This window comes from Lontra canadensis, unplaced genomic scaffold (assembly GCF_010015895.1).
Source record: "Lontra canadensis isolate GAN:19392208 unplaced genomic scaffold, GSC_riverotter_1.0 scaffold98, whole genome shotgun sequence".
Lineage (NCBI taxonomy): Eukaryota > Metazoa > Chordata > Mammalia > Carnivora > Mustelidae > Lontra > Lontra canadensis.
Genome location: NW_022631092.1, coordinates 2,727,982 through 2,744,479, shown reverse-complemented (window position 1 = coordinate 2,744,479; position 16,498 = coordinate 2,727,982). Strand labels below are relative to the sequence as shown.

Below are 16,498 nucleotides of genomic sequence, written 5' to 3'. Positions count from 1 at the left end.
GGCCATAGTTCTATGAGCTTGTCACTGTAATATCTTTCCTTATGACCAGGAATTGTGACGTCCACAAAACCAAACTATCGACAGACTTTTTTTTTTTCAAAACCATAATATTGACATACATTTTATCTTATCTCCCCATCCATTGTTTTTTTCAAAAAGGAGAGCTAGATAATTAAATCACACACAAAAATACCCAATCCTATGTTTGACAGATAGTTTCAACTCTCCAGCCTTTATAAGGGTTCTTAATGTTTAAAGGTTTCATGTTGTGTCTTCCTTTTGGTGATAAGTGGTAGTGAATAATGGAATGTCCGAAAGCCAATAGGCAAGGGTCAAGGAGAAAGACAGGGTAACCAACCTCAACAGCTAAGGGGTCTGGGTGGAGTCATTCCATCCACACCAAAGAGGGCTGACTCTGTTTCTCTATTTAGTGATGAAGCTATGTGAGGAACGGAGGGTGAGAGCCTTTATTTGGTTAGTTCTCTGATAATTAAATGCCCACCTTTTGTTAGGTTGACCTGGGGCTCCAAAGATTGTTTTACCATGCTTCTATTTTCTATAGCAAGTAGCTCAGCCTAAGCTAACCATTTCAGATTTGGATTATGATTGCCAACTAGTTTGATTGACTCAGTAGAGTTATAAAAAGGCAAATAGATCTCAATTTCCAAACCAAATTTTAATCTAAAAACAGAGTCTACATGATGCCAAATAACCCATTTAACTGAATTTTTCACATTCAACAAAACTCATGTCGCTCTGGTTTCTCACTTAATACTTGACATTTACATACTGTGCAATTATCTTTCACCTGTTTTCCTGGACTTGTTTTCCATTCTCCAAGTTGGTTCTCTAGTCACCAAGTCCTACTAGAGCTTCATCTCAATACTCTAGGTTTGATTAGTGCCACGAAAAGTTCTCCCCAAATCTAAGACCACAGGAAAGTCGATGAATGCGTAAGTCAGTGTTAGGTGGCATGACGCGTTATAACACATATGTCGATTCGGTGACTCATGGTCTGCAAAGGGACAAATCTAATTGTGTTGACACTGCGAGAGGCAGTCTAAAACACGGGTTATGATTGATTCACCTCAGCATGCACCTGCTTGCTCGCCGGATACCTACCTCTTCTCCATCCGTGCTCATCTGATGGCTGCTTCTCTGTCTCATCTTTCATAGGAAGCAGATGTTCCAGAAGCCCCACTCCTCCGTGTCTTCCCCTGTCCTTCACCCCTGTCCTTCAGCTCTCAGTAGCTGACCTCACCCCTGTCCTCACCCCTGTCCCTCAGCCCTCAGCGAGACACCTGCCATTTCCTTGCCACCAGTTCACCTGTTTTCTGTATGACCTCTCTGGCTATTGCCCCAAATGGTTGCTTAAATATTTACTGATGTGCATAAAACATTTATTTCATGGCTGTGACATTAGCCTTTCAGTTTTTTCATTTCATATCAAGAGGTAATGGTATTTGAGCTTTCTTGGTGGGGAGGTAGTGAATACACACTTTTTTTTTTTTTTGACAGTTTTAGATACTTTCATGCTCTCCTGCTTTTAATTACGTTGCATATACCTGACTGGCAGGTTTGTAGTGAAACCCCAGACAACCCTACCCGAAAATCTAGGATGTTTCCTATACGTATTAATAATCAACAACAACAGTGACCCCCCAAAATGGCCCCACAAGGTTATTGGTTAAATTCTTTGTATTGTGACTTGTGCTAAATTGACCGCATTGAAGACTGAAATGCTCTCTTTATCCACAGAACAGATACAGCCCGGGAAACGGCAGTGCAACGTGCCCATGTGCCTAAACCCTGACCTGGAGGGACAGCCGTTGAGAATGAGAGGTGAGTTGCGTTGTGGAATCTCAGACCGCGCGAGCTGAGAGACACTGTATAGGTCACTCATCTGGTCTCCCAGCAGCTGCCGAAATCTCTTCTTGAGCAGCTCTTTGAAGTGGATCCAACCTCTGCTCAAACACCTCCAGGGGCTGGGAATGCACGACATCTCCTCTTTGTACATTATCAACAGAAAGTTCTTCCTTATTGTGACTTTCTGTTTGGGACCACCTGAAATGAGTCTAGCCTCTCACCTAATTTTTTAAACGTTTGAAAATAGCCACATTTCACTTATTTCCTCAAGACCATATGTCCCTGGGTCCTTTGACATACCTCTTAATATAGACCAGCCATCCATATTATTGTGTATCTTCTCTGAACATGGTCCAGCTTATCTGGGTTCATTCTAGAATGTTGGTATCATAGTTGAATAGCTTCTTTGAAATCTAAATTCTGAAACTGCACAAAATATACTCATGGATTATGCTGCCCGTTAGAGTAGGCTGAGTGAGTATAAATCTGCGCCAAGATCATCAGAATGTGTATTTTCCAAAATTCATCTCATGGCTAATCATTACTTTTGTTCTTTTTTAATTCAGAAAGGAGCTTCAGCGATCCTTTGCAAAAAACAAAACACAAAAACCAAAAATGAATTATGACCGCCTCTTTTAGCTACTTTCCTCAATCAAACAGACTTATTATTTAGGACCTTACCGCTCTTCTGATTTTCCTCGGAAATGAGGAGATATTTATCTTCAGCTTTTGCTGACATTTACTGGGCAATGAGTAGCAGTTTTAACCCCTGTAGATGATGAGACTCTTCTCACTTATGGGCCGAGGAAAAGCTTTTATGAGCAGAAGTCATTGGTCAAACAGCTCTAGTGCTTGCTTATCCACGAACCAGTGACTACAAAAGCAGAAAGACAAAGTCGCTTTCACAGTAAACTGAGGAAATCCACTGAGGCAGCTAAGGACGGATGGGCGCTCGCATCCTTTGAACAAACCAAAACATTTACAATGCCTCCTATCTCTAAGATTCCCAAAGGAGCTTTGGTAAAAATCCCTGGCTTTGGAGCTGGATTTTGGAGGAGGTCCCCTCTTTATTCAAGCTTCTAAGAACCTTCTATTTCTGTTCCTGGTTCCATACAGAGTACACTTGGGGTAGTGGTGCCGTCAGAAGTATTGCCCACAACTGGGGGATAATGGGACTGCTTTTAATGTTGCAGGTTTCATTGTAACTCAGCGAGAACAAGAGGTAGTTGAAGTGTGTAGATTCCTTTTGCATTTCCTACCCTCTGTGTCTCCATTGCTCTGCTCCCAGATGATTCTCCATATTCAGAAATCCAGCAATTTAGCTAATGTTGCCATGGGGAGCCAGCACCCCCCAACTTTTATAGAGGATTGCCTTAAATACTGCATGACATGTTTTGTGTTGTCATGTGAATAAACAACTCCACAGTACTATTATTGTCAAAAATATCTGTTTCTTGGCATTTGTATTGGGTAATTATTGGCTTGAAACCACCCAAATGACTTTGATTCCTTCCTTTTTCTTGACTTGAATTGTGAATTCTGTTTAATAGTAATTGGTGATAATCTTCTGAAAGACTTAACTCAAGAATATTTTTTTTTTCCTTTCAGTGCCTTGTTTCCAGTAAGACTGTATATATGTCATCATCTTTGGGCTGACTTTTTCCACTTTCAGCATAGACATTTTGGCATCTGGTAGACATGGTCTGACAATGTTCAAGAAATATGGAATATTAGATTTAAACTTTCTGTGTTTTGGTTGCTTGAAGCAACTTCATGCTGTTTACCTTAGTGTTTAAGAATTAAACATGTCTCCTTTGATCTTGGCCCAGTTCTTGCCTTTTCTGTTATTAATCAAAGTATAGTTACGCTTGTAATAAATACTGTTGCTTCCACTCAAAGCATCATCTTGATGAAACAGTTGGAGATCCTTGTTAGTGATAAACTGGGGTACAGGTAGGAACGAGTGTTAGTCAGAGATAGCTGGTAAATATTGTAGTAGAATATAGATGCCCACTGGGGATCTTAGGAAGTGACATAAAGATATTTTTAGATACTTTCCTTGCTGTTTGAGTCTGCAGATCTCCTGCTTCTCATAAGCACACTTTGGAGCCTTTGATCTGTCAAGGGAATATATAGTCTGGCGGTATCTTGATTCTTGAAAGGCTTCAGTACAATTTTTTTCTCCGTCAGAGTGAAACACATTGCCCACTTTGCTAGGTTTCTAAATTTTGATGTTACTTCCTTTAAAAGCCGGTTTTCTGAATCTGAATCTGAATCTTTCTCTTATTTAAGGAAAGATCATATAATTTTATTTTGTTTTTTAACACTAAATTTCCAGTTCCTTGATGAGAAACAGACTCTTCAATGACCACTGAGTTTTTCTGTGTTCTTTCCTGCCTCTGTCTGGCACTGGTGGTTTTCTTGGTAGAGAACAACCCCCTGGCTCTCCAGGTTTACTCATTGCCAGAGCATGTCGCCAAGATTCCTGCCTTAGGTTTCTCTGAAGCCATCAAAACCCAAAGTTTTAAAAAACTCTGTGATGTTGATTGGCTGAAGTCACTGGATGATTCTTTCAAAACATTGATCTTTCATTCACGAGTAATTTCAGTTTGAAAAACGAAGTCTTTTGCTTTGGGCTTATGATATTAATTTCCAAGGTATAAAGCTGTTGTGATGTTTCTTAGCTGAAACCCCTCCCTTTGCTTAAGTGTGTAGAGTTTGAGCTCTTATTCCCACCTCAATTTAGCAGTATTTTAGGGTCAGTAGGCATTTGTGATTTTAGAAATGTGAGACTGTAAGGGTAGCTCCCGTGTATGCCTAGCAAACAAGGATTGTAAGCTCACTTGAGGATGCTCTTGGATACCTTTCCCCCTTTTTCTATTGTTGTCTTTGTCCCCTGTTGGCACAATGAACTCTTTCTGATTTTTTTTTTTGAAGTCAAGAAGCAAAGGGAGTCCAGCTCTTTTTTTTTTTTTTTTAAAGATTTTATTCATTTATTTGACAGACAGAGATCACAAGTAGGCAGAGAGGCAGGCAGAGAGAGAGGAGGAAGCAGGCTCCCCACTGAGCAGAGAGCCCGATGCGGGGCTCGATCCCAGGACCCCGGGATCATGACCTGAGCTGAAGGCAGAGGCCTTAACCCACCGAGCCACCCAGGCGCCCCGGGAGTCCAACTCTTAAAAATCACACAAACAGAAACAAATCACAGTCTGTCTTGAATTCATTTTATCCTTGAAACCAGTAAGTCTTTCTTGAATTCCTTTGGCCCTTGAGGGTTTTTCACAATGCTGTGGAGCCGATCCCATCACATCCCATGAGTGTGATCCTGGGAGGGTTTATGAGAGGAGGACAGGGCTTTTCCTGAGCCCCCAGAAACAGACCTTTCTTCACCAGGTGTCTCCCTGCTGTTTACTCAGGTGCCACGAAATCCAGCCTGCTGTCCGCACCCAGCATCGTCAGCATGTTTGTGCCGGCGCCGGAAGAATTCACAGACGAGCAGCCGACGGTGATGACGGACAAGTAAGTTCACAGGGTTCTTCCCTTCACCAGAGTTACAGAATTTGAGCGTTTGCTCAGCACGTGTTATGCTTTAAGTCATAACCTGTTCGTCAAGGGCCATGGCCCTAAGTGTGGGTAGACATTTGTTTCCTTAGGAATGTTGTATCGGGGGCGCCTGGGGGGCTCAGTGGGTTAAAGCCTCCACCTTCAGCTCAGGTCGTGATCTCAGGGTCCTGGGACCGAGCCCCGAATCGGGCTCTCTGCTCCGCGGGGAGCCTGCTTCCCCCCACTCTCGGCCTGCTGCTCTGCCTGCTTGTGATCTCTCTTTCTCTGTCAAATAGATAAATAAAATCTTTAAAAAAAAAAATAAATGGAAAAGAAACGTCATATCCTTGTATGGCCAGCTTCTACTTACGCCAAGGCACATTCCTTTCTCAGTTTGGACAAATGCAAATCATAGCCATTTACTGGTTGTTAGAAGCTTCAAATTGTGAGGTTGGGATTAAGTATGGAGACTTGATTCTCATTCCCATCCTGCCAGCAGAACCCTTTCTCTGTGTCTCAAACTGGTTATATCACTTTGAGGTTTGTCAGCCTTCGGTATCCCCAGGTTTCTTATAGGATAAATAGATGCCTTTGCTTATGATAAAAGGCCCTTTAGCTTGTGAAGGTATGGCCATACCTCTCCTCACCAGGAGCTCTGGCCCCAGCGCCTGTACCTTCTCCAGAACATGCCTGTGTCTCTTCTGTGATTTTATAGGTGCCCTTCTCTCTTCACTTTCTCTGCTTGGCAAACTCCTAGTCATGCTTCAAGACCCAGCTGAAGGCAAAGTTTCCCTGAGTACACATAAGGCAGAATTAGTCATACCATACACCAAGTTTCCATAGTATTTACTATGTCTTTGTGTTCTACCATCTACACATTGTATTTTAATTGTGTCACTGTTTATACATACAGGTTGTGAGTTCCTTAGGGACTGGGACCCTTTCTTCTGTCTTTTATACTCTGAGTTCCCTGTACATTTCCTAGCACACAAATGCTTGGGTACTGAGTATAATAACTAATAAGATTTGTGGGATTTCCAGTTGGGAGAGATCTCTTTGGGCCAGGGAGACTTCCTGGTGACGCGGTGGGTAGGCTTGTGATAAAGGTGCGAGGGGCTGGTGGGAGGATCTATGCAGCGGGCCCCCAGCATCAGCCATTCCTGAAGAAGCGAAGGAGCCCGCCTTGAAGACATTCCCTACCATGGAAATTCCATGTGGGGAGCACTGAGCTGTGTGGGGAGGCCTCTTCTTGGCTCCTCCTTCTGTAAAATGTCCCCATTTTGTGTCCTCCTTTAAGTCCCAATCTTTGTGTACGCTTCATTTCTCTTCTTTTTTATTTACAGATGTGAATCCTATTTTTTTTTTTTTAAGGTGAATTTGTCAGGGATGTTTGTATTTGGGAAGTTTCCAGACAGAAAGTTCACAATAGTGATCTTAGCTCTAGTTCCCTCTCTATTCCTGGTAGACTTCCCCTTCACTTTATTTATTTTTTTAAGAAGATTTTATTTATTCATTTGACACAGTGAGAGAGGGAACATAAGCAGGAGGAGTGGAGAGAGAAAAACGGGCTCCCTACCAGGCAGGGAGCCCTATGCGGGGCTCCATCCCAGGACTCTGGGATCATGACCCTAGCCGAAGGCAGATGCTTTAATGACTGAGCCACCCAGGCGCCCCGCCCCTTCACTTTATAAAGCTGTCCGGCTCTGGCTGAGTAGAAGGGCAGTGGCTTCAGTTGAATGATGTTGAACTTATATTAGATACTACCAAGAGCAGTAAGTTGGAAGTGACATAAGAACTGGTGCCACTATGTCTTTTCCTATTATACTCAGTAGGTGCGGTGAGTTCCTAATTCTGATCTGAATCAGTGGGAGGGAAGAGACTGGGATCCAGACTCCCCAGGCTTTCTAGAGTGTTCTCCTGGCTGAAGTACCCCATGTCTCACCCAAATATAGGATACTTTTCAATTCGAGAGTGTAGGAAAGCTTCCATTTGTGTCTAGGCATTTTTCATGTTTAATTTCAACAAATGAAAAAAAAATCTGATTACTGACTATGCCTAGCAATAATTTTACATGCCTAAAATCCCTTAAGCAGAAGTTTCAAACTGTGAGTCCGACTGGCACTCACTGTAAAAGGGACCAATGATTCATGTCCATAGAGGCCAGACAGTTGTGAGTTGGACGTTTTCAGTGACTTAAAGAACCTTCCTGATCTCTGCCCTCTGTGCTGTTTCTGTGTCTAGGGGGAGGGTGGCATTGGAGTCCCCTATGTTCTCTGAGAGTGGGGCCACTGACCTCCTTCAGGGGACTTTTCCAAGACTCCTGAGAATTGGCTTTCTATACTTTGTTGTATCTTGAAACCATTCGTGGCTTTCATGGACAGCATTCCTCTGTTTTCTTTGCAGATGCCATGACTGTGGGGCCATTCTTGAGGAATATGATGAGGAAACCCTGGGGCTGGCCATCGTGGTCCTCTCCACGTTCATTCACTTAAGCCCGGACCTGGCAGCCCCACTGCTGCTGGATATTATGCAGTCCGTGGGAAGGTGAGTAGCGCTTTGGTTCTGTTTGGAAGAAAGGAGGAGCCTTATGCATTCTATACCTTGACATAAAAGCTATCAGTTCAAAAGTAAAACATTCTGTAACCTTATAGATGTTTGATATTTGTGGGGTCAACTCAGACTCATTTTAAAAATGGAATGGACCAAACTTCGGGTTGAATTCCCCAGCTGTGTGGGGTCACAGGTCACAAGGTCACAGTGTCAGAATGAAGCTAGAGGAAACTGCAGTACGAAAACTATTCTTGGTTCCTCTCAGTTGTTACTTGGGCTAATGTGTGGGGCAGTACTCAGAACGGTACACCTTTCATAGTTCAACGGTTTACACATTTTAGATGTTATTTCTAGAATACTATTATTTATAAGATTTTGATATTATTATCTCTCTTTACCGGTTTTGAGATACATTCTCTAAGCATCTTGCAGTCTTGAGGCCTTGTCCTGGGAGGGGAAGATGGAGTATAGTTTCATACTTCTGACTCAGAAAAGGAAAGGGCAGACCTATTTTGGGAACAGGGCTTTAAGCCAGACTGAGGGGAGATTAAACTTAACTACCTCACATTAAGAAAATTCTATTTAGTGGATAGGACATGAGAAAGAAAGTGATGTATTTCATGGGTATATGTAAAGTTCAAATTCAGTAACAAACTGTAGTCCTGGTGTGCATAATTGATAGGAGCGGACTGGAGGAATTCCGCATGAATGGGCTTCGTTCCATCTGTCCCAGCACAGAGCCAGGGTATAACTCTACCACCTTGAATACCTAGAAATAGCCAGTGTGCAGGGATGAACAGTGGGTGATGGAGAGAGAAGAAAATATGAAATATTTTATTTCAATCCTAGATTTTAACCTAATCATAGCAATCATGGAATACACGGACCAGCTTGTGGAACTGAGAGTTTTTATTAATGCAAGGCCACAATTCTCACCATCAATACTTTTCAGATTTAGGACAGATAGAATTACTGTTCTGATCTGTTACCATCTCCTTGAAAGAGCTGATCTAAGTTGTAGTCGATACAGAGAGGGGTTTTATTTTGTTTTTGTTTAACATAAACAAGAAGAAACTGTGTTCAGGCACTTCTAGCTGTTAGGATGAAAAGGTGTGAGTTTTGAAGATAAGTAAAGGCAAAACAGTAGCAGATGTATTTTTGCCTGCTTACATATACATATATTTAGATCTCTACCTCCTTTGGCTAGACTGCCAAGAGATGGGGAGGCGGCAGGGGTGGGGGGCGGGGTTTTAAAGTAGCTGCCACAGCCCTTAGCAACCCAAGCCCAATCACCAGACCTACCAGGAAACAGGTTCAGCAGTCACCTGATTGAGGGCCCCTTGCCCTGAATCAGTTCCAGATGAGGTAATGTGGATTTACAAAGACTGAGTTTATTTATGTTAGTCCCACAGGAACCATTTCCAGGCTGTTCCAAGCGTATGTAAGCTCAGCATTTATCACCCAAATCTTTCTGTGATTTTACTTTGCTCTCTAATTCGATCCCTCTTAAAATTTATCCAGCCCATTTTGTAGCTATAGCCATCAAGATTGCATTGGCTCCTCCCTTAATGACGGTTTAGTTCACTTGCCAATCAATGCTTATTGATTCATTGTAGTGTCATTAACCAAAGCAACTGGGAATGGTGTCTTGTGTTGGCGATTGCTGGACCCTCCATTCCTCTCCAGATGCATTCTTGGCTGGGTGCACGCTTGTGGTCTTAGGTCAATGAACTTGAGCATTCCGCTTATTTGTTTCTTCAATATCTTATTGATCAAGACATGTTTTTCTAAACCCACCCATTTAGCGGGTTTAGACATTCTCTTTCTTGCTATACATTTAGAATATTTTCATGTGTATGAACCATATAATTGTTAAAAATTACATTATATAATGATTTCTTAATACATTTCTCTTCCCAATATGTCATCTCAGTTTGTTGACAGATTAGTTGACAAACACCCTTCTTACCTATTTTACTGTCTTACAGAGGCTTTTGCAGTTTGTGGTTACATTTCAGAGGTGGAGTACAAAGAAATGAATTTTGAGTTGAGTTCATATGTAAAGACACGGACTGGGTCAAACACTGCTCTGTTCTCTGTCTAACCTCTGCAGTGGCCAGTCCGTGGCTTGGCCAGGTGATGCATTAAACCACCTTAACTGTGTGTGTCTCTGTGGAAGCATCTGGTTTGATGCGGAAAGCAGATCTCAGGACCTGGTCTAAGTTGAACCCTGGAGACTGATCACCAAGTGGGCCCTCTCTCCCTGATCCGTGGAATTGTCAGTGGTTTTCCTTGTCTCCCCATCTGAGCCAGGGCCACAGGGGCTCCCAGTGCAGTACTCATGCATTTCTTTGTGAAAACTTAAGATACTCATGTAACTCTGTTTACTTTTCCTAGATTGGCATCCAGTACTACTTTCTCTAATCAAGCAGAAAGGTAAGGTCCTCCAGTGGGTCCGAACCCACTTTCTTTTTGTCCCCTGAGCATGTTCATCCTGTTTCTAAATCATCAGAGTGTGGACCATGGAAGGAATGTTCTTAAGTTCAATTGCAGTTCCAGAGAACGTTCCATCATTTTCTGTTCATTCATTCATTCATTCATTCATGCCTACTGTCACTCATTAACTTTTAATTTTTTATTTTTTTCATGCTTTCACTTATTTTAGTCATCACGTACTTATTTTAGGCCCATTCTGTAGCAGGTACTATACTAGGTGCTTAGGTTTCAATTGGTGGCAAAAGGGACATGATTCCTGCCCTCATGGGGCCTACAGTCTATCCGGGAGGCCAACAGGAAGAAACTATTTGCACAAACTTATCATTGTAAACAGTGCTTAAGGCCCCGGACACAACGTGTAGGGAGACCATAACATTCATTTATTCAACAATTATTGATGGAGTGACCACTAGACTGAGGATACTAATTAACAAAGGAGCCAGTCCGGACTCTCCTGGGGCTTAAATTCCAGTTGCGGAGGCAGACAATAAGCAAGTTAACAACGAGAGAACCAGTAACGTCATTTAATATCATTCAGTGCTAAATGCTACACAAAATAATCAGGGACGTCCAGCAGATACGGAACAGCTGGGGGGGTGTATTTTGGATGTAATAATGGTCAAGGACAGCCTCTCTGAGGAGGTGGTATTTGAACAAAACCTGAAAAGGGGAGAGAGTGATCCATGTGGCAATTTATAGAAAGAAGGTTCCAGCCAGAGGGAACAGCAAATGCAAAGGCGTAAGTCAGGAGGGTGTCCAGGATATTTGGGGAGTAAGACTAAGGCAGGCTGGGGCAGAAGGAGTGGGGAAAAGTGTAGGAGAGGAGTGGACAAGGTGAGCGTGAGGTAGGCCAGGTAGGTCCCGGGAAATCATTATACAGAGTTGGGCTTTTACTGAGGGAGGCAGGGAGTGAGGAGCGACATGACTTCCTTTGTGTTTTGAAAAGATCCCTCGGCTTCTGTGTTGAAAATAGGTCATGCAGGAAAGCAGGTCAGAGCGGAAACAGGGAAGCCAGCGTGGAGACCAATTCAGTGGCAGATACAAATGAACAAAGACTTGGTTTAACGGAGTGAGAAGTGGTCCCATTAAGGATCTATTCAGAAAATATTGTTAAAACCGAGCCCACAGAATTTGCAGATGGATTGGATGTTGGGTGTGGGAGAAAGACATAAGGCAAGGCAAGCATGACGCCCAGGTTTTGGCCTGAACAGCTGGGTGGGTGGCTGTGCCATTACTGAGATGGGGAGACCCACATGAGAGCTGGCAGATCCGGTGTCGTCTGGGTAGTGGGAACAAGGGGGAAGGACAGAAAGGCTTCCCCTAAGAAGCGATATTTATACTAAGATCTGAAAGATACGACTTGAACTTAAGGGTGCAAATAGCTCTGGAAAAGCATCTGCCCAGGTCTCGAGGTGGGAAAGAACAGATTGTGTAGGAGGAATGACCGAAAGACCAGTGTTTCTAGAGCACAGAGATGCAGGGCTGGCTTGCTAGGTGATACAGGGCCTATAAGCCATATTAAATCTTTGGGGCTTTCTAGTAGCCGTGGGAAGCTGTTGGAGGATTTTTAAGTCGCAAGGGGTATGTGTGTAGCATCTAGAAAGGTGACTCTGGCTGCAGTGGGGAGAAGAAACCAGAGGAGAGTAGGGCGCTGGCTGGGACATTGGGCACATTTATCTCTCTGCTTTAGTTTTCTCATTTATAAAAGAGGGAAACCGTGTATAGCCTTCTTGTGCGGCAGGGGCACTTGCTAGGAGGTCCAAGGGGTGGGGTATCTGTGGCAGCGGAGCTGTAGCAGCGACTACAAACATAAGGTGGCGCTGTTGTCACTGCACTTCCGTAACTTTTTAGGAATATTTACTCCTTTTTAAATGCCCATTTATAGAAAAACTTTTAGACTTTTTCCCTTAACATTTTATTATAAAATATTAAATATACTGTGAAGTTGGAAGGACTTTATAGCGAACATTTAGATTCCTATAACCTAGATCCTACAGTGAACATTTTACTTGCTTTATCACCTATCCAACCCTCTCTCCATCCTTCTGCCACCCCGTCATTCCTGTTTAGTTTTGGATGCATTTCAAAGTAAATTTCAGATATTAGCATACTTCCTATATCCTTCGGCAAAGTTATTCACTAAAGTTTGATTTTGTTTAAGCCTTTTTTTCCTTTGAGGCACAGTTTCCATACTAGAGAATACACATACCTTATGTGTATTATGTTTACTGATTTCTGACAAATGTGTACCCCTGCATGACCAAAACCCCTGTCAAGATATAGAAGATTACCATCACCCCCAGAAGATTTCCTCGTGCATCTTCCCAAGCTCCACCCACATAGGCAAATACTAGCCTGATTTTCTCTCTCTACCATAGCGCTTCATATAAATGGAATGGTACTGAATGTGCTCCTGGGTGTCTGATGTCTTGTACTCAGCATAATGTTCTTGAAATTTGTTCATGTCGTTGCATGTTATCAATAGTTTGTTTCCTTTTTAGAGCTGGGTACTATCCCATAGTTTGTTTATTTATTCTCGTGTTGATGGACATTTGCATTGTTTCCAGTTGGGGGTATTATAGATAAAACTGTTAGGACCATTCTTCTACAAGCCTATTTGTAAACCAGTGTTTTTATTTGTCTTAGATAAATAGCGAGGGATGGAACTGTGGCATTACATAACTGTGTTTGATTTTGTAAGACACTAACAGAACTTCTCTTTAAAGTGGTTGTGCCATGTGGCATGCCCACCAGTAATGCATGAGACTTCGGTGGTTCCACATCCTTGCCAAAATTTGGTGGTGTTGGTCTCTTTAATTTTAGCCATCCTGGTGGGTATCTCATGAGAGTTTAAATTTGCATTGCCCTGGTGACCAATGCTGTCGAGTATTTTTTCATGTGCTCTTTAAGACCCTCTCTAAATCTTCTTTTGTGAAGTGTCTGTTCAAATCTTTTGCACATTTTTAACTGGGTTGAGTTGCAGGACTTCTTTATATTGCTTGAATACCAGTCCTTTATTAAATATATCTTGAGAATATTTTCACCTAGTCTGGGGCTTACCTGTTCTTCTTACTAATATATATTTTGATGAGATGTTTTTAATTTAGATGAAACCTAATGTTTAAAAATTTTTTAAGAAGATTTTATTTATTTGAGAGAAGGAGCAAAAGAGACAGAGAAAGAGCCACACATGCAGGGGAGTAGGACAAGGAAGGGCAGAGGGAGAGGGAGAAGCAGGCTCCCCGCTAAGCAGGCAGCCTGATATGTGGCTTGATCCTGGGATCATGACCTGAACCGAAGGCATTTGTTTAACCAACTGAGCCACTGAGGTATCCCATAATGTTTTAAAAATTGTTTAAAATTTATGACTATTTCTTCCCATTGTTGTCAGCCGTCCTCAAATCAAGAAGATATTCTCCAGTGTTTTCTTCTACAAGTTTATTTATATTTAGCATTTGTATGATCCTTCTCAAATTAATTTTTATGTATGGTGTGAGGGTAGGGGTTGAAGTTACTTTTTACCCATGTGGAAACCTAGTTATTTCAGCACCGTTAAGAAAAAAAATGACTTTCCCTTTCCCCACTGGATCACTTTGTTGTATGTTAAAATCAAATAATGGTATTTGGGTTGATCTATTTCGAGGCTCTCTATCCTGTTCCATCGATCGATATGTTAATTCATAAGCTGGCACCACATTGTCTTGATTACTGTAGCTATTTAATAAGTCTTGAGGTCCAAGATTATGAATCTTCCAAATTTGCTCATTTTTTCTAAGAAGATGGATTTAGATATTCTAGATTTACCAAATTTCCATATACATTTTTGAATAAGTTTCTCAGTTTGGTCAGGGAGCCTTTTGGGATTGTACGAGACAATATTGGGGATAGTCAACAGCATTAAAATACTGAATCTTTCAATTCATGATTATGGTATATATTCTCATTTCATTCCATTTTTTTGTTGTTGTTGTTGCTCTCAGCAGTGTTCTGTGGTTTTTAGTGTAGAGGTCTTGTACATCTTTTGTTAAATTTATTCCCAAGAATTTTGGATGTTTTAATGCCAATGTAAGTGGAATTTTTAAAAATTTCATTTTCTAACTTCCTGCTGCTGGAATATGACTATGCAGTTGAATTTCTATATTAACATTGTAGTAAGCTGGGTTCATTTACTAGTTGTTGTAGTTGCTTTTAAAGATTTCTTGGAATCTAAAAGCATTTGTATGTAAAAAAAATCATTTCTGTAAATAGTGAGTTTCCCTTCTCTCTGATTTTTATGTTTTTTTTTAATTGTTATATTGCAATGGCTAGGACCTCCAGTACAATAGTAAAGATGCTACAGAAAAGTCTTTAGTATTTCACCATTAATTTTGTTTGCTGTAGGTGTTCATAGATTCTCTACTGGACTAAGGATGTTTTCTTCTGTTTCTAGTTTGCTAAGAGTAATTTTACCATGAATGGATGTAAAATTTATCAGATGCATTTTCTATATTTATTAAAATAACTGTATAGTTTTCCCTTTATTATTTAATATATTGAATTCCATTCATGGGATTTTGAATATTACGTCTTTCTTATGTTCCTGGGATAAACTCTATTTGGTCACGGACCATCATCCTTTTTATCTATAGTTGGATTCAGTGTCCATGAGGACTGCTGATTTGTCTTGTTTTTGTTTTCATTTCTTTTTTTGTTCCCTCTTGCTTTGGTTTTGTTGTGACTTTGTTTTTTGTTTTGACTTTATCTGATGTTAGTTTTAGGGCTATGCTAGCATCATAAAATAAGGTGGGAAGAGTTCTCTCCTTCCCTAATTTTTGAAAGAGTTTGTGTGAATTTGGTGTCAAAGTTGCATGAAGAAATGTTTTTGACCTACAGTTTTGAATCAACATTTCAGGGTAGACCTAACATAGTCAAATGGTCTAGGTAAGAGGACTTCTTGCCATTCACCTATTTGGACTCTTTGATTTCTGCATTCTTCCTGTTAATTCACTCCCTGATCACCTCTGGAACATCCTTCCTGATACTTTGGTCTCAGGGAGGCATAATCATTTCTTGGCTCCCTCTTTTGACCAGCAGAGATGGTGCAGAACTGCATAGATGAAAGCCTTCTCCTTTCTACAAGTACTGGCTCAAAGTGCTCCAAGAAGAGTTCTCCTATCTCCCAATAGCTATGAACATCTCTCTCCCTGCATTCCCCCCCAGATCAAGCTCTCTCTTAGCTAATGACACTTTCTGGGAGGGTCTTGCTGATAATCTCATCCTGGGTTTCGTCCTGACTCTACCGTGTTCTGGACTTGGAGCCTTCGCAGGTCACCTTTTCTGTCTGGGCCTCAGAAGGCTCATCTGTACTCTGGGGTGGCTGGAATTCATTAGTTGGGGGCCACTCTGACATGTCCTGGTTCTCTCTTTCTAGAAACTTATTGTTAACAGGGACTCCGTGTAACTACAATATTTCATCTCACTGATGAAAATGACAGGGAGATCTTCCCTAAGAGGATCGATGTATCAGTGCCTGGCCTCTAAAAAAGGAGGTTCAGAAAAACCTAAACTCATGCTGGGTGCTCCATGAGTCCCTGTCTTTTCTCTCCCTGTGCGACCCCAGCATGATGGTTCCTGGCAACGCCGCGGGGGTGGCCAAGCAGTTCCTGCGCTGCATCTTCCATCAGCTGGCCCCCAACGGCATCTTCCCACAGCTGTTCCAGAGCACTATCAAAGGTAATTCCTCCACGGGGAATCCAGCCACCACAAACGTGCCCGCTTGCTGAAGCCCAAACACTACTAAATCTGACTGTTGACTTTCCAGATGGGACTTTTTTACGGACCTTAGCCACGTCTCTGATGGACTTCAATGAACTGAGCTCTATTGCTGCTCTCAGTCAGCTCCTGGAGGTAGGTTCGCTTTGAGGACACCTCTAAGCTACGCCCCTCCTGAAGTCATGGCTGAGGAATTAATTCAGTCATTTAATTTAAGAACTAAATTTATGTTACAAAGATGTCAAATTCATCTCAAATAATTTAAATGCTTAAAATTAATTTGAAATAAAAA

At 41.8% G+C, this 16,498-nt stretch overlaps 1 protein-coding gene across 9 annotated transcripts in view; it reads left to right on the top strand.

Annotated features, from left to right (window-relative positions):
• Window positions 1–16,498, top strand: part of UNC79 (unc-79 homolog, NALCN channel complex subunit) — a 238,462-nt gene that overhangs the window by 171,948 nt on the left and 50,016 nt on the right. For all 9 annotated transcript variants that reach the window (XM_032837360.1, XM_032837355.1, XM_032837353.1 and 6 more), the window contains 6 exons: window positions 1,759–1,842; window positions 5,283–5,385; window positions 7,813–7,953; window positions 10,357–10,395; window positions 16,055–16,167; window positions 16,256–16,341. In XM_032837360.1, the coding sequence (XP_032693251.1) occupies window positions 1,759–1,842; window positions 5,283–5,385; window positions 7,813–7,953; window positions 10,357–10,395; window positions 16,055–16,167; window positions 16,256–16,341 (566 nt within the window). The remainder of the gene's footprint in view (window positions 1–1,758; window positions 1,843–5,282; window positions 5,386–7,812; window positions 7,954–10,356; window positions 10,396–16,054; window positions 16,168–16,255; window positions 16,342–16,498) is intronic.